At 55.5% G+C, this 23677-nt stretch overlaps 1 protein-coding gene across 2 annotated transcripts; it reads left to right on the top strand.

Annotated features, from left to right (window-relative positions):
* The first annotated feature begins 3316 nt into the window (after positions 1–3316).
* EMX1 (empty spiracles homeobox 1) lies at positions 3317–18689 on the top strand. Of its 2 annotated transcripts, none has more exons than XM_037048099.1 (3): positions 3317–4163; positions 9814–9998; positions 18130–18689. In XM_037048099.1, the coding sequence occupies exons 1-3, from the start codon at positions 3632–3634 to the stop codon at positions 18295–18297; spliced, it is 885 nt and encodes a 294-aa protein (XP_036903994.1). In that variant the 5' UTR covers positions 3317–3631; the 3' UTR covers positions 18298–18689. The 2 variants fall into 2 exon arrangements, with proteins under 2 accessions (XP_036903994.1, XP_036903993.1); XM_037048098.1 differs by having other exon boundaries at positions 9811–9998.
* The last annotated feature ends 4988 nt before the right edge of the window (positions 18690–23677 follow it).

Genomic DNA, 23677 nt, shown 5'->3' with positions numbered 1-23677 from the left:
AAGGCAGAGGCAGAGACGGCAACATGTACTAAGCGCCTCTCTGGAGTCAGACATTGGTCCTGCACGCCTCATATCCTGTCATTTAATTCTTCCAGAGCTCCCATACAATGCTTGCCATTTCACCGGTGCATAAACTGAAGCAAGATTAGTGGCCCCAGGTGTCATCATTAGTAAATGGAAGAGTCAGGATTTTAACCTGGGGTATTCCAGAGATAAAGGAAGGGAAGAGAAAAGCTGATGGGGCCAAAGCCAGGATGGGAGGTCCAGAGGGGTGAGCAGGTGAAAGGCAAGCTGCCCACGGATGTGTGGGAAGGGTGAGGCACTCCAGCAGGAGGAAGGCGTGGCCAGATGCTGGTCAGGTCAGAACGCAGTAGCCTGGGAAGGACAGGAAAGGCGGAGAGGAAGGGCTGGGGAACAGAGTGAGTTTGGTGAAGGTGGCAGCTGTGCCCTTGTGAGGAGTGGAGGCATTTGTGTAACACAGTCAACGGGGGAGGTGGGGAGAGGGTGGGGGGAGAGTGGGGAGAGGCAGAGGCACAATTTTGTCAGAAACCGAGCAGGGGCGCTGGCAGAGGGAGAGACTGGAGCCAGGTGGGGGCATTGATGTTGGACCCAGAACACAGTGGAAGGCTTGGAGACACACCCGCCCCCACCCACGAGGGTGACAGGTTCTCTTAACCAGCTTCAAAGGAAGAAACAACAGACGAAGAGGCCCTAAGAAAAGTGGCAATAGAGGAAACCAGGTTAGGGATAAACATCTGCAACGGGAGGGGAAAGGAGGCAAAATAGGGAATTACAGGGGAGGAGGGCGTGAGAAGAGGGTGTCAGGAGACGAAAAGCAGAGGGAGGGCGGAGGTAGAGTCCCCAGCGTCCGGCGCACCCCAGCACCCTGTCCCTAATCCTCTGAACGCCCCATCTCGGGAGAGTAGGCTGCAGCAGCTGGGGTGGGATGGAACTGGGGTACAACCTGAGCCAGCCATCCCCGCTGAAACCAGACTCAAGTCCCCGGCCCTGTGCAGTCTGTTTCTTCGCCTGTAAAGTGGGGATAACGACAGGCGGTTGGGTGTAAGAGTATTTGAAAAGCACCGCAACATGGGGAAAGCATTATTTTGAAGGTCTGTTGAATTAAACAAAACCATGTCTATCCGGAGCCAAATGAAAGAATGTAGATGTGGCGGTCTGTAGATGCGAGTCTAGGCACGGCCTGGTAGGTTCCCAGCTCCTCTACCTGACCAATTTAGCGAGCGCGAGGTCAATACCCAGAGGTGAGGGCCTGCGTCTGGACAGGTGGGGTTCATCTCCCGCTAGGGGCGCAGGCCCTGGGGACGGATTCAACTTGCACCTTCTTCGCAGCCCCCCTGCACCTGGTCTGTCTCCCCAGAGCACAGGCCCAGGCAGTGCTTATCCAGCTGAACCCGTGTCCCCTCGGGGACCTTGCTCTCCTGTTATTTCTCTCCACAAGGAACGAAACTCTCCTCGCCTGCGCCTCCGCTCAGCTCCGCACCCTGCCTTCGAAATGTTAGGTCCTCGTCCCCACTTGGCGCAGCTTCTGCTTTTCCAGGACTGAGGATGCGGCAAAGAAGAAAGGGGAAGAAATAGAGGAAAAGTCAGCTTGGAGCAGCAGGGAGGCGAGAGAGAGGAGAAAAAGAGAGCGAGAGACAGAACTGTGAGGGAGGGAAAGCCCAGCACAAAGGCCAAGAACGATTCGGAGAAACCAGCAAAAGAGTCCCAAGTTCCGCAACGATTCCTTCCGCAGCCGTTTCTGGGCACCTCCGCGTGCGACGCACTGGGCTTCTCAAGAAGTGAAGGGCTGCAGGGTGCGGTGGCCTCACCTCCCCCTCTGCCGCTGCCCGCTCCCCACCTCGCCGGACGGGCCGGATGGCGTCGGCGCGCGGGGGCTTTTCGGGGCAGTGGAGTGGAAAATAGACTTTAACCCGCTTTGTGGAGACACGGCGCCCGGAGCGCTCTCCCGGACTAGGCTCCCCGTGCTCCTCTGAGCCACTCCCAAGACCCGGCCTGGAGTCCCTGCAGACGCACGCGGACCTCCTGGCCTCGGGGTGCGTGGAAGCCCAGCCGGAATCTGCGCACTCAGCGGCAGCCGAGCAGCTCCGAGTGACCCCGACAGCGGAGAGGGAGTGGAACGCGCTGCGGTCCCCACCTCTCGCTCTGCTGGCAGGGTCCTGGCCTCAGCTTCCCCACCACCGCCTAGCAACCTCCTAGGCCTCCATGCAGTGTTGTCCTGTGGCCGGGAATCTTTGGGTGGAGAAGTTTGCCGGAGTTCTGGTTCTCCTTGCCAACAGCCCTCTCTCCTCTGGGGAATTACTGCACAAAATGGGAACTGACCAGAGCAGAGTCGTCGGCTGCTCTCCGGTCGCGAGGGAAGGTGATGGTCAGGGGAGGCCAGGCGTTCGCTGCGTGCCTGGGACTGCCGGTGTGTCTGTGGACAGAGTCGACTGCTAGGCCAGCTCTAATTGAAGACAGTGTCCCTGAGGCCCCAGCCTGGCCCGAGCCGCCAACACTTGACCCACACGACCAGAGAAGGCCCAGCAGTCGAGGCGAGGAAAGAGGATGGCCCTGCTCTGAGGCCAGCAGCCCCTCTGCGAGCCGGCCGCGGTGCCGCGGCTCTAGCAGGCAAAGGTACTTCCGAGTCCCATGCACTGAGGCTTGAGGGCGGCAGGGCAACAGATCCGGCCGCTCCTCTCCCACCTCCCGCCCAGGCCTGAACCCTCGTGAAAGGAATTAAGTGTCCCCTTTCTGGAGCTGCTCCCCCACGACACCCAGAAAACGCTAAACTTCACGAACAAGGCCGCGGCCCGGGAGACAGGCTGTGGGTGAGCCGGAGGGTCCTGGACACCAGAGGAGTGGGGAGCTGGTTCTTGGGAGAACCTATCTGCTGGACCTTGAACACCCACTCTCATTTCCAAGTTGTCTCAGAACTGAAACAACATCCCAGGGCGAATTAGAGATGTCTCCACTCAGTCACACGCTGGGGAGTGGGGTTGCAGTTTCTCCCAAGCCCCTGGCCCCTGGAGCACCTTCTTCGGATCCCGTGTGGATTAAGACGGTTGAGGCGGCCGCCAGACTTAGCTAAAGGGTGGAGACTCCAGAAGCCAGTAGCGGGGCAGGGGGGGCGGGGGAGGGGTGGGGGAGGCCTACACCCCGCTTAGGCTCCAGTCCGGTTTTTGCCTCCGACTGCTGGCTTCTTTACCCGCCCCCCAAACTGGGGTCCCTCGCCCCGCCCCGCCCCGCCCCCCCACCTTGGAGCAGGTGAGCAGCGGCCAATGGGTGAGCTCGGGGCAGGTGCCCGCTAACTTGCGCCTGACCACGCTGCTTCCGTGGCCAGGCTGGGCACTGCTGGAGGACAGGGCGGGGGTCGTCCTGGCTGGACTCGGGAGGGAGGGGGCCGAGCTTAGCCCACAGGCCGTAGAGGCAGCTCGCAGCAGCGCACTGAGCCCGCTCCAGTGCTCGATCCTGTAGCTGCCCGATCGGCCGCAGAGGCCCGCGCGCCTAGCTGCGCGCCGTGGCCCGACTCTGCGTTGGCTGGCTAGCACGCCCCTCGCCGCTCCGCGCCTGGCTCACCCGCAGGGGCTGAGTGCGGGCGGGCGGGGGAGGTGAGGGGTACTGGTGTGCGTGCATGTGCCTGGCTGGGTGTACACCCCTCACGGCGGCGGCGGCGGCGGCGCCGGCGCCAGGACGTGGAGCGCTCCCCAGAGCCCGGCTGCCTCTCTCGGCTCTGGCGCCCGCGACCATGTTCCAGCCTACAGCCAAGCGCGGCTTTACCATCGAGTCCTTGGTGGCCAAGGACGGCGGTACCAGCGGGGGCACTGGTAGCGGGGGTGCGAGCTCCCATCCCTTGGCTGCGGCCGCCTCGGAGGAGCCGCTCCGGCCCACGGCACTCAATTACCCTCACCCCAGCGCGGCCGAGGCGGCTTTCGTGAGCGGTTTCCCTGCTGCTGCCTCGGGCACTGGCCGCTCGCTCTACGGAGGGCCCGAGCTCGTGTTCCCAGAGGCCATGAACCATCCCGCGCTGACCGTGCATCCTGCGCACCAGCTGGGAGCCTCCCCACTGCAACCCCCGCACTCCTTCTTCAGCGCCCAGCACCGGGACCCTCTACACTTCTACCCTTGGGTCCTGCGGAACCGCTTCTTCGGCCACCGCTTCCAGGGTGAGTGCCCACGCTGTGCCTGCCTAGGTAGTTGGCAGGCGCCCTTGCTGCGGTGGCTCGGTGGCTCGTGGGAGGCTCTGGGGCTCGAGGGGCTGTTTGGAAGTTGTTGGGAGAAGGCTGTGCGTCCTCAGAGGCCGATTCCCAAGCCGGGAAGAGCAGCGCCGGATCCACTGCGCTTCTGCGGCGTTGGGCTCCCTCCCAGAGAGTCAGGTTGGGACCTCCAGGCTTTCCCAGTTACGGTGCCAACCCGGACGCCAAACCCGGGAGCATCCTTGGAGCCCCTCCCGGTCTTCCCGGAGGCCTGCCTTAATCTCTCCCGGTCAAGCCAGTCTCGGCCCAAAGAGTGCAGCGCCCGTGCCCTCCCTCCTCTGGGTCTGGACCCGGGGCCAGACTTCGCTCGCTCGCTCGCACGCCCATCACCGACTCGCAGGGATCCCCGGAGCTGGCGCGTCCGAGCAGGGCAAAGTCCACCCGGTGCCTCGAGTCTGAGGGAAGAAGGGGCAGCGGGCAGGGGAAACAGGACAGTTAACGTACAGTGTGGTGTTCTGCGTTGTCTTGAGGTGTTTCTCAGCAACATTGGCCCGACTTCTCCAAGTTACACGTGCCTCTCGACCGGGGCGAGGAGGTTTGCAAGAGCGAACCAGCTTCCTCCGCCGTTTGCCTACTCTGGGAGCCCACCCGGCTGCTGCGGGACCCACTGTGGTCCTCCTAGGCAGGGGGGGCAGGGGCAAAAAGCTTTTAAGGTCGTAGGCAGTTCGAGCCCCCTTGTCCGCTACCGGCAATGGTTTTGCTCACTGGCCTCACACGCATACACGCACGCGCACCGCACACACACACTCTGACTTGTTTCAATTATCTGACTTTCCCGAAGGAGAGTTGCATTTGTTGGAGTTCGTTTTCTTCCTTGAATTTGTTGGAGTTTGTTTTTCTTTTCTTTTTAAGAAGTAGCCATAATTTGTGCAGTATTCGCTTTTTTAGTTTCCGGCTTTGTCAGTGTAGACCGGACCTCAGGGTCCGGGACTTGGAGCCAGGGAGCCCGACCTTCAGGGGAACAAATGAGAAGGACGTGGCTCGAGCTCCGGCTCCCGGAACTGCGCTGACGATAAACCCATCTACCCATCAAAGTGAACTGGATGTTTGCTGGAACTACCTAGATAACAGATCATCTCTTTTTAAAATGATCTCTTAAGAAAGGATCTCTGGAATCGTTGGCTACAGCTGTTCGTTGCAGGGGCAGCCGCTCCCCCAGGTCCCGATGTGTCGCCCCGTTTCCTCGGTCCCATCCAGCTGGTTGACACGGGGCCCAGTGGATCCCACAAAACGAGAGGATGTAATTACTTGAGCAAGAATTCTTGTGGCCACACGTCTCCCTTGGGGATTTCAAAGATTTGTCCACATCATCCGGGGTGGAAGGAAGCCTGCGTGCGATGTCAGGCGATCGGGGCGAGGAACCTGTAAATTAAAAACAATGTTTACCGATAAAATTCGATTTCGTTCAGAATTGAGCAAACTGCCTGGGTCTCCCATGGACTCGGTTTCCGCCCCGAGTCTGGAAACCCGTGCCCGCCGACCGATGTGGGCGTCACAGCTGCTCGTGAACCTCCGCACCAGGCGGGCGGAAGGACTCGTGGGGGGGCCGGCGTGGCCGAGAGGGCAGTGGCCGTCCTTAGCCCCACGGTCTCCGCTGAGCCGGAGGAGGCCTCTGCTGCGGAGCCCCTGGCTCCGACCCGCGCCCCATTCCCTCCCAGCTGCCTTTCCCAACTCTGGCCTTCTTGCGCTCCCGGACTTGGGCTCCGAGGGCGGGGCGCCTCTTGAGAGATCCAGCTCGGATCTAAGCACCCCCGGCCACCCGAGGCCTGATAAATCCGCAAAACCCTTTCAGAAATTGCCGCCGCCGCCTGAGCGCTCAGTCCCGGCGGGCACGTTGTGGAGTTGGGCAAAACGGGTGGATTTCTCTCTCAAGAATCGTGTCTGGATGCGGAGATGGAGCCAAGTGCGGCTGCGTTTTTGAACTTGGAGATTTGTTGGGCACTGAAGGACTTCAGAACCGTGAGACATCCTGGTTTCTGGCGGGTCAGCGCAGTGGCAGACCGGCGCGCCCGGGGCTGTGCGCCCTGCAGTCCCCAGGCGGCTCGGGGCTGCGAGCCGAGCCAGCCCATGTCTTCCCGTGCCGCGTTTTCTAGAGAACCGGGTCTCTTGCGATGCTCATTTCAGCCCTGTTTTAATACCAGAAATGAAACCCTACGTGAACGAAAAGGAACATGTCTGCGCTCCATGCCCTGAACTCTCTGGCAGCCCAGTCCCTGTGAAAGGAAAGAGGATTCTCCGCTGGCCAAGGCAGTGGAAGAGGAAACGCCAGCGCTGTATGGTCAGAACTAGGCGGGGGATCCTGAAGCAGGGTCGGCTTTTGAGGCCTGAAGGGGAGGTGTCGGTGGAGACCAGGTGTTGGCTGGACTCGGTGCCATTTCCCGCACATCAGGAACTTTCCAAGCCATGCAGCACTCGGAAAGGGGCCTCAGGAGACCCAGTCCTCTGGGACAGGCTTTGGTCATGGGCGGGTGCTTCAAAGGACGCCTTTGTTCCTGCAGAAGGAGGGAAATGAGGTTATCTCCACTGCCCGGCCAGCCTCTCCCTCTGGTAGCCCCAGGCCCATCCGCCCCGCCAGCCCACCGCAGCCTCTGCTGAAGGGACTGCAGCCCGAGCCCTGGGCCCTTCAGTTCCCTAGCTCCCAGCTCCAGGAGCCTTGCTCTTGGGAGTCTCTATTGCTAGTTGCTAGCCAGTGACCGAAGAGAGAGGCTGGAGAAAAATGGGGTTTGGTGGGGTTGGTGCAATTTCTAGCTCCAGGGAAGGCTAAGCCAGCCCCTTTTTTTACTTTCCCACCTGTGCTTGTCTGAAACTGACAGCTCACTCTCACAGCCCAGAATTGCTGGGTCCAAACAGGCCCCGCAGCGCCCCAGCCCCAACCTTGTTCTGCCCTTGTGCTTCAGTTAAGAGAAACTACAGCCGTGGTAGGGGTGGTTGAGGCCCCCACCCCACAGGTCAGAGTGAAGAGCAGCACATGGGTCCCTACAGAAACGTGTAGATGTTGATCAGCTTCTCAGGGTGGTTAGTTTTGCACTAAATATCTTCTTTCTGACCGGGAAGAGACCTGGTTCTTCTGTCATCACGTGTCAGTATCTTGAATAATTTTTCTGACCCCTGCTTCTTTGTGGTTGGACCAGAAGGACCCCCAGGTTTCTGTGTGTGTGTGTGTGTGTGTGTGTGTGTGTGTGTGTGAACACAGACTGCTAGCCTACCCAACAGGGCATGACAGTGAACTGAGGCCATTTTTTCATTGAGGCAGCCCCCGAACAACCCAGCTTTCCCCTAAAATACCCAGACTGGAGGCAAACGGACATGTGTCTGTCAGAACGACAGAAACACCTGTCGCTTCCGTCCTCCACTTTGGGTTTGTAGAGACAAACACAGCAAACTCCACCACACGAGAGAAGGACACAAACCACAAAAGTATGCAACAGCCATCAAGTCACACACACGGAGGCAGCCTGCACTGCCTCCACGCTGCCCTCCTCGCCTTTGCAACCCACCCGCGCACACCCACAGGGTCTCGCTGCTGCCACCTCACTTCCACCGGTCCAGCTGCTGGAGCCGAACCGTCCCAGTGCTGGGATGAGCCAGGCTCTCTCCCAGCAGAAACCACTGTTGGACATCACCCTAGCTCAGAACATGGTTGTTTTTTTGAAACAATTTATTTCAACATCAACAAGAAGTATCTGCTTCCCATTCACCTCTCCCACCTTTCTCTCACCCACACTTGAGATTTTATACTTTTTATTCCTCCCTGAGTCAGGCTCCTCCTTTCTCTGCCTCATACCCCTTTCTGTCAGACCACCTCTCTGATTATCTGTCCCCTCCACTGCCACAAGCTAAACTTCCCTTTCTTCAGTCAAGCCTGGGGGTTCATGGCCTGCCCCCTCTTGAAGGGTCCAATGGGCAGAGTGTTCCCCCTCCATCTTCCTGTGATGTGATCCCCCTCCCTTTTGTAGCAACACAGATTCAACCACTTGAAATGGATAAGGCGACTGGAAACTGTGACTTCTCCCAGTCCGGGGACTTTGTCTCCCCCCAGGCACTCGCCCCTCATTCCTAGGCAACTCTCTTCTACAGAGAATCTCGGCAATAAAGTTTGCCTCTGTTGGCGTTTGAAGAAAGTATTGTCGGGCAGTTTCCACCAGCAGAGGGACGTGAACCTGGAGAATCTGAGCAACAGCATCTCAAGAATGTGCCCTGATGCATTTAGACATATTTCCAGAGATGGGATATCTCAACTGAATGACCCAAACATTTTTCTTAAGAACAAAACAACAGGTCAAATCGAGTCAAACCAATAGCCATTTCTGAAGGAATTCGTTGAATCAGTCAGTCTTGCCAGTCCCTGACTTTGTCAAACATTCCATCTAGGGCTCTGCATTATTGTTGGGTGGGGAGACTTATGTGCCACCGCATGAGCTCTCCTGGGTGATTTCAGGGCCTCTTTGGGTCTGTTAGCCTGTGCAATCAAGCCAGAGAGGGCCTGGGGGCAGGGCGGGGTCCATTGAAACTGGGGCTGTGGGTGGAAGGTTGTTTGGCTTTTGCAGATTCTGACCTCACCGCCCCAGCCTCAGACAGTCCAATGTCAACCCCTTCTCCTGCATGAGGAGCTGAGTCTCCATGATGGCCAGCATTTGCCAGGGGACGGCCACACTCTTTGAAAATCCTATCTGGTAGATGGGAGGAAAAGACAGTAGGGAGTCTGAAGTGTATATTTATGCACACCCATGCAGAAACCAATATATCTATATTTACATATTAATATGTTAGGAAGCTATCAAAATATTTATAAAAATGTTTCTTTAGCATGGGACTACTCAGGGATGAAGCAAGATCGCTCCCCATCAGAGAGCAGTCAGCGTCTCCTCTGGGGGGAGGCTTTTACCCGAGGGGAAAGAGGAGGGGGCTGGGGGAGGGCAGAAGAAGAACCTGACCTTAGACCTGCAGGTGCTGCCTGCCCATTGAACTAGCCGCTGGCCTATTTTTACCACTTGCAAGGTAGAGCCTGGGCCTGTCGGTAGGCATTTTCAAAGGGCTAGTAGCCTGAGCAAAGTTGGGTTAAGCAGGTGTGATCGGGGAATTACTTGAGTATCTTCTAGTTCCTGAATCTGTGTTTGGCTGGGGATGACTAGCAGCTTTATTGTCCCCCGTGTCACCTTTCTGACACCCAGCCCTTTCTCTACTCTCGGTCCACCTGGAGGGAGATAGGATGGGGCAGGTAGAAAAAAAGAGCTACGGGACTTCGCTCGCGCCTCGGCCTGTGGGGTTGCTCTAGGCACTGTGGATTGGAGCTGACGGGCGCCCCCGGGCCCAACAGCAGCTCAGCGGGGCTCCCAACCCCGTAGCTGTGGGAGTGCGGGGAGGTGTTGGGGAGGACAGTCGATTTAAGGAAGGGGAGGCAAAAGGGAAAGGGGAGAGGGGGGGGGGGTCAAGGTCTGGAGAGAGTAGCGGAGCTCTCCAGTTAGTACACGAGCAGACGGGAGATGACCCCGGCTGCGGCTCACCGCGCCACTTCTCTCTGTCTGTACTTGCGGTGTTGCCGTCGGCGGCGCGGCAGCAGCGAGCGACGTGCCCCAGGATGGGCTGCTTCTGCACGGCCCCTTCGCGCGCAAGCCCAAGAGGATCCGCACGGCCTTCTCTCCCTCGCAGCTGCTGCGCCTGGAGCGCGCCTTTGAGAAGAACCACTACGTGGTGGGCGCCGAGCGGAAGCAGCTGGCCGGCAGCCTCAGCCTCTCGGAGACGCAGGTAATAATCACCCCGCCAGCGTGGGGGCGGGCGGGGACGGGAGCGGCCGGAGTCCTCCCGCGCCGGCCTTCCCTGGAGCCCTCTCCGGCCCAGTTCGGAAAGCCAACCGGGTGGCACCCGGGCACAGCCTGTCTTCAGAGCCCCGGGGCCTCCAACGGCGGTTAGCCTCGCAGAGGCCGCGGGGCTTAATCAAGCCCCGAAGACGCACTGGGAGGTGGGATCCAACCTCATCCGGCGTCCGCTCCCAAAGCGCACAGGAGGTGCCAGGTTATCAGGAGGAGGCGAGACCTCTGCCACTCCTGGGCCGCACCAGTGGGCACTGAAGCCATCTCAGCGCTGTCTACTGACCCCCCTCACCCGCCACTCTCCCGGGGCGCTCGGGGTTTCGTGGGATGCTCAGGCCTCCCTGCTGGGCTTTGCTGCCGCTCGTGGGCAGAGCCTGCAGACGCCTCAGCTCTCCACCAACGGGGGGTGCGGTAAGGGGACAAAGCCCACGTGTCCTCACGGTAGAAACATCAGAAAACAGAGGAGGGGGAAGCGAGGGAGTGACCGGCCTTGCTTGGGGTCGGAGGATGGAGGATGGCCCTGATCTCCGCGCAGGCTGGCGGGCAGGGAGCCGTGGCGACGGCCCTGGAAATGCGAGGGCATCTACGGGGCCTAGGGGTGGAGGGAAAGTACATCGGGGTATTCAGGACTGTCTCGTTCACCCGAAGGGCTGTCGAGTTGGGAGAGAATAAACTCCGGGGAGGGGGGGGGGGGTTTGAACTGGGTGAAATTACAATGACCACGTATTGTCATAATGGATAACTTTTTAAAAATTAAAGGAGTAGATGGGCGTTATAAGGAAGCAGATTTGGGCTTGTTGTAAGAAAAGGCTTTTCCGTAAGTAAATGCTGCCTGGAATCACCGCCTACGCTTTTGGCCCACCCCGGCACAACCTGCTGGAGGGCCCGCTGCTGCCCGGGCGGTGGATTTCAGCGTCTGGATGGGCCTCGGAAGACCTTGCTCTCTTTGGTCTCTGTCAGCTCCCAGATTTGCAAATGAGAGAGGTCTGCAAGCTGGCCTAGCATTTCACCATGGCTCCCCTTTCCAGTACTCTTCCTCTCTCCTACCCTCCATCACCGTCCACCTTATTCACGGACCAAGAGATGGCACTGGGCTGGGCCTGGTGGTGGTGGGAACGTGTAGAGGGGAAGCCCGGGACCTCCGGGGGAGCAATGAGGGTAGGAAGGAGGCTTAGTGGGCCAGTCCAAACCCTAACTGCGTCCCCAGCTCCCTGGGGCCAGAGGACCCTCAAGGACTTGGTCCCCGCGTTGCATTTTGGTATCTGTCATCTACTATCTGTCTGATGCCCCATTTAATCAATGCGTTGCTCCGGTCTCCACTACAGCACCTGTGTTTTTTGTAGATTTGCTGGCTGGGTTCCTCTAACCGTAGAGACAAAGCTTATAAAACAACAAGAGTTAAATATAAAAATATTTTAAACAAAGATGTTTTAAAAACATCTTAATAGATGTTAATACAACAATACCTCCCTTTCCCTCCTGGTCACCAGCATTTTAAACTTGTCTAAAACAAGGTATTGGGTTAGGAATGGTGTTTACAGTTAACTTCATTTTAAAAGTGGTAGTTCTTAAATTTTAATCGCATAAGTGTAAAAAAAAAGGGTTTATAATCCCACCGCCCACAGATTAACACTTGTTGAAATAATATCATTGTTTTAAACTTTCCATTTTTTTAGCACAGTGAGGGCATTTTTAATTAGCTTTCTTTAATTGAACCTAGATGCTTGTCAATATTTGCTCCTAACGACGCCAGTTAGTAAACATAATGGTTTCTTTCATTTTTATTGTAAAATGTTTCAAACTTATAGTTTTAAAACAAACATATTAGAATAGTTTCACTATCAAAACTCATGTCTCATCTTGTTCCATCTACATAGGTGAGCTGGTTTTAGCATGTGAAACAAAAAAAATACTAATAGAACTACAGGAGATTTGAGCCTCGGAAACCTCCTTCTAGAGGCCGGCTTTCCAGGTGAGGGCTCTGAGCTGGAGGGACTGGGCAGAGCTCCCCAGGCCGGCAGATGCGGTTTCGCTGCCTCCTCCCTGCTGACTGCACAACCCTTGGGCGAGGTAGTCCACCTCCCTGCGCTCTGGTTTCCTCTTCCAGAAAATAAGTTGTTTAAAGATTAAAGGCCCTTATTATTAACTCAAGTAATATTAACCCCAATCTCCAGTCCTTCTCTTCCCTTTACTTAAAGTAATACCTCAGTTTAATATGATCATAAAATCCAAATCTGGGCTTCCTGAGTCTTACTTAGTCCAGTGTTCTTTCTGCTGTGTCCACTCCTTTATCACCAGAACTGTCTTTCTTTCCTCTCCTGACTTACCATTTGGACCCAGGTGATATCATTAATTGCCTATCCATCTTTCAGTATTTACCAGGCGAGCCTACCTGTTATTTCCAGCTCTCAGCTACTTGTCAAGCATCAGTCATTCCCATCAGCCCCCTGCCATTTATTTCTATTGTCAATATCTATATTTGTCTCTTGGAGCTCCCGAATCTGTCCCTCACAGATAGCTGTTGTGTATCTAGCCATGTACTTATGTCTGTTCTCATTAAACTACCTCCCAAAGCTGGTTAACTTATACTTCCTCTTAATTATAATCTTCCTAACAATAACTCCTATTTACCCAAGTGTTGGTTATCTCTTTACCATCTATGTTATTTTATCTTCTGTGTATCCACTATCCATGTTAGACTTCCGTCTCTGTAGATCTGTTTAGCAACCGACAGATAGTACAAGATATTTCTGCCTCTGCTAATGATTATCTGCCATCTCATCAGTTCCGGCTTTGTCTTCTTTCTGAGCCTCATTTGCTTTACCTGTAAGTTAGAATGACATTAACTCCAGGTTTCTTTCCAGCCCCGAGTTTCTGGCTCCTCTATATTCTACTTCTCCGTGTTTCTGTGGAATCCCTCCTCTACGTTCTCAGTGCTCACATATCCAAACATGCACAGGACTTTAATGCCATGTCCAAATGTCAGTCTGCAGGCAGGCTGTGTCCATCTTACAAAGAAATCTTGAAATACAGATTCCTAGGGTTCACTCAGGAGATTCTCTTAGAGGTTTTGTGATGGGATCCAGGAAAAGTTTTCAAAACCACTCTCTGGGTGATTCTGATGAACAGCTGGCCCGAGCAGCTCAGCCATGGGAGGCAGGAGCCAGGACTTTCTGTTTGTTGCTGTACCCCGGGCACAGTGCAGTGCCCAGCAAGGAGTTGATGCTCCGTAAATATGGAATGAGTGAATGGACAAACTTCTCCGGATTGTACACATACCCATATGTTAATTTTATCAGTTATTTCCCTTACTATCTATTGTCACTTCTCCGTGTACCTCTGTTTTCTAGATTGTTGATCCAGATGATCTAGTTTTATCCATGGATAAAGCTTCTGGGAACGTTAGGCCAATCAGTGTGTGGATCTTAATCCAGAGCTCAGGGGTCTCTGTACACCCAAAGCTTTAGCATGGATTGTCGGGAGTGGGCACCCTGAGCTTCTTTGTTGGGGCAGGGCTGTATGTGTGGTTGGGAGTATGGTGTTTGTGCTGGTGTGACAGTGGCTTTATCCAGGAGGTGCAGGGAGGGGCCCCCAGGCTCTTCACCCTTCTGGCTCTAATCACTTGCTCCTGACTTCCGTGGTACAGCCCTGAACTCTGACCTGGATGATGCCCAGCTGAGTTCAGTCCTGGTGGCTAGGTCAGATCAGAGCCATGAGTGCAAGTGAGTATGTGTATATGTGAGTAATGGGTATGTGTGCCCACAATGTGGGGCACATATAGGCTTAGTGTTACTGATGCCCAAAGGTCAAGTGATATCATGTGTATACATTAGATGCCAGCAAGCCATCATGTAGCATGGAGTGCAGCTTGTGTGCATGTGTGTGAGGGGAGCGTGTTCATTTCAGGGGGAGTGAGAGAAAGCATTCAGTTGCTCCAGCTGCCCTTCCTGCTCTGAACAGTTCTGCAGATGTTTCTTGACCTTCCCTGGCTCTAAGTTGTGCTGAGCTGAGAGGGGGAAAGGAGCAGAAATGGGGTCTTTGTCCTTGGGGACTCTTCACTTAGGGGTGGAACCTAAAAACAAAGTGTGCACACTTGTGGGACATGCACAGGATGAGCAACTGGAGTCCCTTTGAAGTCAGAGGTATAGGCTGAGGAAGGTCAGGGGAGACGGCATGGGTGATCACCTGAGAGCGAGGGCAAGCCTCCCTAATGGGCTAAGAGAGGAGACGAGAAGGCTTAGGAAGAGATAGGGCCATGGTTGGTCAGGGGTCAGAGGTGACCTCAGTTTGGTGGGGTAAGAGTTGAGCTGTTGAACTTAGCATGGCATTGGGTTTGACCTGGAGAGAGAGAGCAGTTCACAGGGTCAAATGATAGGAAGTGGATCCCTCATGCTGTGCACATCCTGCAGGGTGAGAGGACAGCGAAAAGAGCAGGCTGAGGGGGGACTTGATTGATGTCTCCAAGCCTCTGTCAAATAGAGGACTTTCTCTGTGTCTGATGATGACAGAGTAGGAGGACACAGGGTTAAATTAAAACAGAAGAGAGACATGGGACATAGGAGGAACTTCTTGCATCAGAATTACAAAACCCAAATACCCTTTAACAGGGGTATTTGAACTCCTTGAACTGAGGACATGTATTCACCTGAAAGCACTCAGGGGCCAGGAGCCATGGACCCTTCCATCTGGAATGAGCTAAGGCTGGGTAGTGGTGGAAAAGAAAGGATTCAGACCTGGTTCATTCAAACAGCAGATTATTGAAAAGTTAAGTCTGAAATATTGGCTGGAGCTATAGTTTGCTTGTTTGGAAGTTTCTTTGTCCATTCCCTCAGGCATTCACACATGCATGTCTTTATTCATTAATGCATAAATTGATCGACCCACTAAGGCACTGATTGATCAGTCCATTCATTCATTCTTCCATCCATCCATCCACAGCAGTTTCACCTTCTTCATCTTGCCTGACTCAAGCTGACCCTTGTGCCCCTCAACAATGAGTCTCCTTCCCCCAGCTTCTCCGTACGAGTGGTTAATATAGTCCACAACATGGAGAATTAAGAACTGACCACCTCAGGGGTTAAATGGTAATGAAAAAAATACAATAATTTTTTTTAAAAAAGAATTGACTGTCTTGTAGAGGTGTCCACTGAACTAAGCCAAAAGAGGATCCCATCTCTTCAGCCACTAGCACTTTCCAGACCCCTTTTTAATTAGCCCTCAATCCCTCTGCCATTGCTTTTCTCCTTTTTTCCAGGTCTGGCCCAGAGTATAGGGCTGGGTCGCCTCATCTCTGCCCAGCTGGCTGAACAGACCTGGAACATGTCCACTAGGACTCCAAAGCAAACTAATTCACTGCTTTGGCTCTCCAGGTTCCCACAGTCTGGTGAGGAGGCAGGTTCAAGCAAATAAATGAGTGTGCTGCTGGGGTCACTGTTACTGAGACAGAGAAAAGTACTAAGGAAGAACAGATGGGCAATGGGAGCAGGGTTCTGAAGGCTGAGTATGAGTATTTTAGGTGGGGTAACTCAGGCAAAAGCAGAGACTCTTGGAAGGGGTCTGGCTTGTCTAAAAAACTGAGACGTTCAATGAGGTACAAACATGGGAGACCATAAGGAACCTTTCCCCAAGCCCCAAGGGTCAGAGACGGGTAAGGGCTGCCCAGCCAACAACCCAGCTGTGCCTTCCAGGCTTAGAGAGAGGTGTGTGGGTGTGGGGTGGGGAAGGTATGGAAGAAGCACAGCCTCCTATGGCTGGTTCCCACAGAGCTGGTAGCCACACTCTGTGGCCTGGTTCCTTTCTAGGCTCTGTCCTCTAGGGAAGGGGCTCTGGGGACCCCAGAGTTGCCCGGCTGGGTTGGTGAGGCCATGGATGTCACTCTTATCTCCAACTACCCTCAGATCCCAGTTCTTTTTCTTTTCCAAGGAAAAAATAATTGTCAATTCTTATCAGTAATGCATTAAAGAAAATTCAGAAAAGTGGAGAAAAGAAAGAAAAGTCACCCGTGCTTTGGTTACATTTCCTTCTAGTCTTTTTTCCCATGCTGAGCTTTTGTTTTTCCATGGCTGATGGCTGCGATCGCACTGTGCCCAAACTGTGCATCCTGCTATTTTCACTACTGTTACTAAGTCATAAGCATCTCCCTGTTGGTACAGTCTTTGTAAACAGCATCTGGACACTAAGTCCAAGGCTGTTCTCCGGAAGATAGCCAGGCTGCCTGGGGACGGGGCTTAGGGCCCTGTTTCTAGACAGCTGCTTCTTTTACACCAGTGGTTTTCATGGAGAAAATATTCAGAATCACCTCTGATTTGGGTGTGCCAGGAAGCTGCCCTTGTGCCTGAAGTTCCACCGATGAAACTTTCCCTCTCTGGGTCAGTGACTCTAGGCAAGGGTAGCGGACTCGGTCCATCCCACTACAGACGTCTCCTTCCTGGAAAAAGACATGGAAGTCTGTGGGAGGGAGAGGTGCAGAAAGGGGTCCTCTGTCCCCAGTACTGCCCGGGGCTGCCCCAGATCACCCCATTATGAGGCTGGCCATCTCCAACCCTCAGCCAGACCCTGGGGCTCTGAGGAATGGCACCCCAGACCAGTATCCAGGTGTGACTCCTGTACGTGCCTTGCACAAGAGGCAGGGCAAGCTCACCCACCTACTGGATGGCACGGTCACAGCAGGCTCCAGGGTAGGGGTGGGGCAGGGGCCAGGCTGGCAGTCAGTGGTTATACTGAGAACCACCCAAGGGTCTGACTGGCCCTGTGCCTAGGGCTTCTGCCATCCTCCTCATCTGCCCGAGGTGAGACACGCAGCAAGGGGTTTGAGCCCTGCCCTGGAAATGAGAGAATAAGACCCTTCCCTCATTGTTTTGCCTGAGGCCAGGCCCCTCATCTCGTCCTGTCCCTGGCTGGCTGCTGTCAGTGCAGCACTGAGCACCAGTTGTCCCCACCCTCGTCCCAGTGCTCTGAAACCAAGGGGCAGGACAGCCAGTGCTGTGGAAACCCTGGTGGGGGACAGTGGTTAGGAGAGCACTGGGTGGGGGGCGTTCCACGGAAGGGACACAGGGGAGTGCCTGGGAATCGTGAAAGTGGGCCCACTGGGCAGGAAATGGCTCCCTGGGCCTGGACTCCAGGCTTGCTTTTGGCTGCCATGGCCTGGCATCATGGCAAAGGCCTTTGCCTTCTCTTTCTCAGAGAGTAGGGGCTGGACTGGGGGGGCTTTCTGAGGACTGCCCCTGGCCCCAACCAGGAATCAAGGATCTCCTTCCAGCGGTCACTGCTGCTGCCAAAACCAAGGTGTTTGCCATCAGCCCACACACCTGACTTACCGTTCACCATCCACGTGGGCACCATGGATCGCCCTGCCTGCAAATGACGGGGCTTGCTTTCAAGTGCGCTCATTTCCAGGACACTGTCAGTGCTGTGTAACCCTGCCCACTCTGCATCCCCTTCCCCAGAGACCCTCGGAGGAGAAAGCCCAGGAGGTGCCCTGGAGCCACCAGGCCCCCAGGAAGCTGTTCCCCCATCAACGAGGGCTTTAAGCACAGAGAGTGGAAGGAATGTAGCAGAGGGTCAGCACCCAGGCCCCGGCTCTGCCACAGGGTGACCTGGTCTGGCCGGGCTCTGCAAGGCCAAGTAAAACACTGCATGGGCAGGAGGAGCTGACAGAGGGAGCACGTGACAGCTTCCGTGTTCTCTCATCTCTGTTCCTATGTAACCTGTGGAGGAGTGGTGATTATCTTTGCGCTAGAAACCAGTGGAGACCCGGGTCCGCCAGGCTGCAGAGCCTGGGTCTGCCCCTCTGCTGTGCCGAAGCTACAGGATGCTCCACAGCTGCAAGCCCCCTCCCTTCCCTCTGCCGAGGGACAGGAAGACTGCCCCTTTCTGGCCCTCAGTGTCCTCTCCAGGCCTAAAGGCCTCCAAACCCAAAGTGGCAGCTGGCCAGAGGAAAGGACCCTGGCCTTAGTTTCCCCATCTGGCTCCCAGCCCAGCCTGAGTGCTGAGGACCCCCGCCCCTATCCCCATGGCTGCTCTCTGGGTGTCTCTCACCTGTGCCCCTCCCTCCCTCCCTGGCCCAGGTGAAGGTGTGGTTCCAGAACCGGAGGACAAAGTACAAGCGGCAGAAGCTGGAGGAAGAGGGGCCCGAATCCGAGCAGAAGAAGAAGGGTTCCCACCACATCAACCGGTGGCGCATCGCCACCAAGCAGGCCAATGGGGAGGACATCGATGTCACCTCCAATGACTAGGGTGGGCAGCCACAAACCCGTGAGGGCAGAGTGCTGCTCACTGCTGGCCAGGCCCCTGGATGGGCCCAGCTGGACTCTGGCCACTCTGCGGCCGGGCTGCAGGAGGCCTCCAGTCACAGCCCCACAGGGCATGGAGCCTGGGGCTACCACCGACAGAGGGACAGGAGATGGGCTGGCTGAGGCCTAGGACTGCTCAACCTTCTCCTTGGAGAACTGCCTGCCTGCCTGGGCAGGCCGACAGCCATTGCTGCCTCCCAGCCATTCTCCATTTCTCTTTTCTTTTTGTTTTGATGCATTTCTGTTTTAATTTATTTTCCAGGCACCCACTGTAGTTCTTAGTGATTCCTTGTGTTTCCCTTCCCAGTGGGAACAATAAAAGTCTCTTAATGACATGGACATCTAGCTCCAACCCAGAGCCTGTGAGCCTGGGGTGGTGGGTTTGCGTTCTGGGGGCCAGTGGGGACTGGCAGAGCAAGCTTGTGCAGGACCTGGGACCTGGGGTGGGGCCTTGGAGATTCAATTTATCAACTCCTTTCCTTTGTGGTTCATCGACCTGACCTCTAACTCCATCTCCACAAAAGAAGCTGAGGCTAGACAGGGAAGAGCCACCCTGTGTATGAGGAAGGCCATGGCCAGGTCTTTTCAAACACGTTGAGCCATGAGAATCAGGCCTAGGTGGCTCAGGGGAGATGAAGTGTGCGCACTGCCCCATGCTGAGGGACTCTGGTGGCTTCTCCAGCTGAGGAGGAGCCAGAGAAAAAGGGGAGTACTGAGTGCCAGTGGAGGGGACACCCTTCACAGAGGCTGACAGTCCCGAGGCCAGCTCCTGGCCTGGCCAGGATGCGCACCTGTCCCTGGAGGAGCCCCCTGTGCAGATTAAAGCTGCAGAGACAGGGCGTGAGTGTGAGCCTGCAACCAGTGCCCAGGGCCTCCAGCCGGGATAGGGCTTCAAAGCCGGCTTCACCGAGCTCTTTAGTTCACCTGCCCTTCACTTTGTCCATGTGTCTTACCCGCTTGTCACACACCAAGGTTTCCTTTATCCTAATAAAGTAAAACCTGTATTCCTAACAACCTTTCCCTTATGAAATCCAGACCTGTTTCTGCTTCTTCACTTCCCAAGTGGCCCCCCACTCTCTCCCAATGCCGATGACAGTCAGTTACTGCTACCCCCTTGTGGCCAAATTCAACTGCCTCTCATCTGGCTTCGCTTGCACCCTGATCTTCTGGTCATTGCCCTTTGACCCCCCCAGCCCTCTCTGCCTCCATCTGGGTCCCTCTGACCCCTTATTCCTTTGCCTCTCCGAGTCCTTCCAGGCACGAATTCTACCTGAGCTGTGCCTTTACCTACCCTGTTTTTGGTGCCTGGAACATCCTGGGCACTCGGTCGATGTAGAAGTCTTTGTTAAGGTGTTCAAGGCCCAGCCTTGTTGCCTGGGGCCACCTAGGGACCGGAACCCAGAAGGTCCTCCTGCTGGTTCTGTCAGCACCTCACTTGGACCAAGAAACCAAAGGGCTTTGTCCTGTCCCATTGCCACTGTCCCCATCAAGCAGGAAAATACATCCCTCACATCCTGAGTAAGTCCAGGTTAAACCTCAGGTGGACTCCTTCACTGTCAGGCAGGGGGTGACCTCGGGGGGGGGGGGCATATACACACAGGTTGGAAAGGCTGAGAAGGGGCGGCATCCTTTTGGCTCGAATAGGGCCGGAGGAATGGGTGAGCCATTCGTCTCAGGATTCTCTCTCACCGGGTGGGGGAAGGGTGCAGGGAGATCACAGCAGAGCACCCCCTGTCATCCAGATAAAGAGCTGGAAAGGGTCCAAGGAAACCTGCCAATCTTCCCAGGCCAGGCCCACTGGGGGTGGGGCGGGAGTCCCCGCGCACCCCCATCCGTCCCCCATGTTGTGCCTCTCCCTGCAGACGGTAAATATTGGTGTTGTGACTTCATTAATAAAGGCTTCTGTGAGCCTGAAAAACATGGAATCAGGATGAACTATTTTCTGAGCTGCGGGCTTGCCAGGTTTGCTAATTTGGGAGTTTTTGGGCCCTCTCCAGGGAACAAACCAAAGTCTCTCTAAAAGAGACACAGATGCAGCCGGGAAGGGGAGAAGAAGCCTAGGAATGATGCTCTTCTCCCTCCCCCGACTGCTCCTCCCCCAGGAGATTAGGGCCTGCAGAGCTGAGCACAGGTAGATAGGAGCTGCTGGGTCAGGCCTTCCCTGAAGCAGTCTACTGGGTCACAGCCCCGGTGCTGGCCCCCGGGCCCTGTGAGTGTGATGGACTGGGGTGTGACGAGCACCTGTGGGAACCCAAGTTGCATGTGGCTGAAGAGGAAGAAATACGGGGAGCTGTTCTTAACTCTCATGACTAAGCCCTGGGTTTCACGTTCAGGGAATGATCTTTACACATCCTCTTGGCCTCAGAACTTTCCGGACCTAGTCCTTCCAGCCTCCACAGCAGCATGGCTCATGCTCTTAGCATCTCTGCACTCAGTTCACACCAAGTCCTCCTCACAAGTGCTCTGATTCCTTCCCGTGGGGCTCTGTGCAACCCTGGCCTGGTGAACTGGCTTCTGGCCAGAAGGGAGCCAGGCTGGACCCACAGGCCTCTCCCAGAGCCCTGCTGTAGGGCAGCCTGGCGGGGGGAGGGGCAGGGAGGCCAGCAGGCTGAGCGGAGCGGGCCCAGCCAGCTTTCCTGTCAGACAGGCGCTGCCAATGCGGAGCCAGACGTCAGAACAGGTTTAACCAATTATCCGAGCGCCCCATCTGCTGTCTGGGGTGTGTGTGAGGGTGAGTGCCTGTGAGGGTGTCTGGGAGTGTCTGGTCTGGGAAGGCTGTGGGCGTGTGTGCATGAGTGTGGCTGTGGGTGTGTGTGGGCATGTGGCTGTGCATGTGGGCAGCGGCTGGCTGCAAGTCGCAGTCATGCAGCCTCAGTTATCAAAGACCATGGCTACTTGCTTATGGTCTTCCTGCCCCCATACCTGGGGGTCTCCATGGACAGCCCACTCAGCACCTCGGCCTCTCATTCCCTACTCTCGTCACCGCCCACCCTCAGGCCTCATTAGACCCCAGAATTGTGGCTGCTCTCAAATCACCGATCAGATGTCCTTTCTTATCAGCGCCCACGTTCTCGCTCAGTTGCTCAGTTTTCCTCTGCATCTGTGCTTTGACGTCCCGGCCCCTCCTGGCCACAGGCACCTCTATTCTCTTGCCAACATCCTCTTGTCCCACTGTTCCTTAGTTGTACCAGCCCGGCAAAATCCCGGACTTGCCTGAACCTGTTTCCCTGCCTGCCCTGGCAACTGAGTCTGTGAGGACATCAGGCGAGCTTGCTGGATGGCAGCCTTGGAGGGCCAAGGCCCCTGCCTCAGCCGAGGCCTCAGCACTGTTCAGGGGTTCGCTCCTGTTCTCCACAGGGGATGTCTCAAATGGCCATCCGTCTCTCTATGCCTCTTCTCTCCCTTCCCCTCAGCAGAGGACTTTACTTCCATCTTCAGAGAGAAAATAGGGGCAGGGGAAGAGAACACCTTCACAGCAGTCAGGGGTTTGGCAGGAAGCGATGGTCCCTTTGAATGGGGCACTTTGAGGAGAGTTGAATGAACAATGAACAATCTCTAGAAGCCAACAAGAGATGTTGCAGCACACTGAGGCTAGCAACAATGTGGAGCCCCTACAGCCCTTAGAACTAAAGAGGCAAGGGGCAGACGCAGTTACCAGAACCAGAGAGGACAGCTGGATGGAGAGGGTCCCAGAGAGAGCTGTGGCCTTTGGAGCAGCAGACCCACAGGCCACGGGGGAGACCAGGCGGGGATAAAGGCCCAGTCTCACTCTCCCCCAAACCTCCAGTTTCCTCCCGGTGACTCCCAAGGGTCGGGGGTGGACATTAAGTCCATTTCTCGAGTCAGCCTCCTGGGATGGTCAGCTGATGGGGAAAGGTGCAGCGCTGATCTGGAGGGCCGGGGGGAGCTCGCCTCGCACTCACCCCACAGCTTCCCACCTCCACCCACACTGCCGGCACCCAGCTCCTCCTGTCCGCCTGCCTCCGGTTACTCCCCGAGGAGGATTCTGCCCGCACCCCTGAACCTCGCTCTTGGGTGGCTCGTCCTTTCCCTTTTCTGCCTCTGAAGTCTCTTCCGCTCTAACCCATTAGAGACTTGGTAGGACCAAGGATCTCCCGCCTAAAGCCCTCCCTGAGCCCTACGTCACGCTGCAGCCATCGTCACGTCTCTCTGCCCAACCCACAACCCAATTTCTTTAAAGACAAGCTACGCTGGCAGTTGGTGGGCGTCCTGCTAACTTCTCCACCCTCACAGATCTGGCTTTTGCCCTCACCACACTCCACTGAGACCATTCTCTGAAGGTCCTTCCAAGGGACACGCCCTTCAGCACCTACTCTCAGCACCTACTAAGTATGTGGACAACCTCCCTTACTTAAAGGATGCTCACCTCTTATCATCTGAGATACCACACTCTCCTCATCTTCCTGTTGTCTCTCATATCTGTCTGCCCCAACAAGCACCGAGGACTGGGCGGCTTGAACAATAGACATTTTCTCTTGGTTCTGGAGGCTGGAAGTCCAAGATCAAAGTGCCAGATGGCTGGTTTTCTCTGAGGCCTCTTTCCTTCACTTGCAGATGTCTGTCTTGATGTTTACATGGTATTCTTCCTCTATGCACGTACATCTCTGTCCAAATTTCTTCTTCTTCTGAGAACACCAGCCACACTGGATCAGGACCCCCCTAATGACTTCATTCTGCCCTAATCACCTCTTTCAAGACCCGACCTCCAAATACAGTCGCCTTCTGAGGTACAGGGGACTGAGACTTCAACATCTGAATTTGGGGGAGCGACACAGTTCATCCCATAACACTTCTTAGCAGCCTCCTGTCTCCCTGCCCAGGCCCTGGAGATGGGGACTCCTTGAGTTGACATCAGGTCCTCCTCTTCTCACCCCACATGCTACCCTGGATGGTTGTCGCTGGTCCTTTAGGTGCTCGAAGTAAATGGATGACCTGCCTGCCACTCTGCAAACCCAACCTCCACCTCCTCCCAAGTATCAGATAAGCACGCCCATTGTCTCCTGACCTCTCAACTTGTTTTTTTCCCTTTCTCTTTTTAAAAGATTTTATTTATTTTTAGAGAGAGGGAAAGAGAGAGAAAAAGAGGAAGAGAAAACATGTATGTTGGTTGCCTTTTGCACACCCCCAACCAGGGACCCGGCCTGCAACCCAGGCATGTGTCCTCACTGGGAATCGAACCAGTGGCCCTTTAGTTTGCAGGCTGGCACTCAATCCACTGAGCCACACCGCCAGGGTTCAACTTGGATTTCTTACAGGAACCTCTATTGTAAAACAACGCATCACCTTCTCGGCAAATTGCTTC

This window comes from Sturnira hondurensis, unplaced genomic scaffold (assembly GCF_014824575.4).
Source record: "Sturnira hondurensis isolate 20B ecotype Veracruz unplaced genomic scaffold, ASM1482457v3 Scaffold0006413, whole genome shotgun sequence".
NCBI lineage: Eukaryota > Metazoa > Chordata > Mammalia > Chiroptera > Phyllostomidae > Sturnira > Sturnira hondurensis.
Note: the sequence above shows the minus strand (reverse complement) of the source record. Positions and strands in the feature narration are given on the sequence as shown.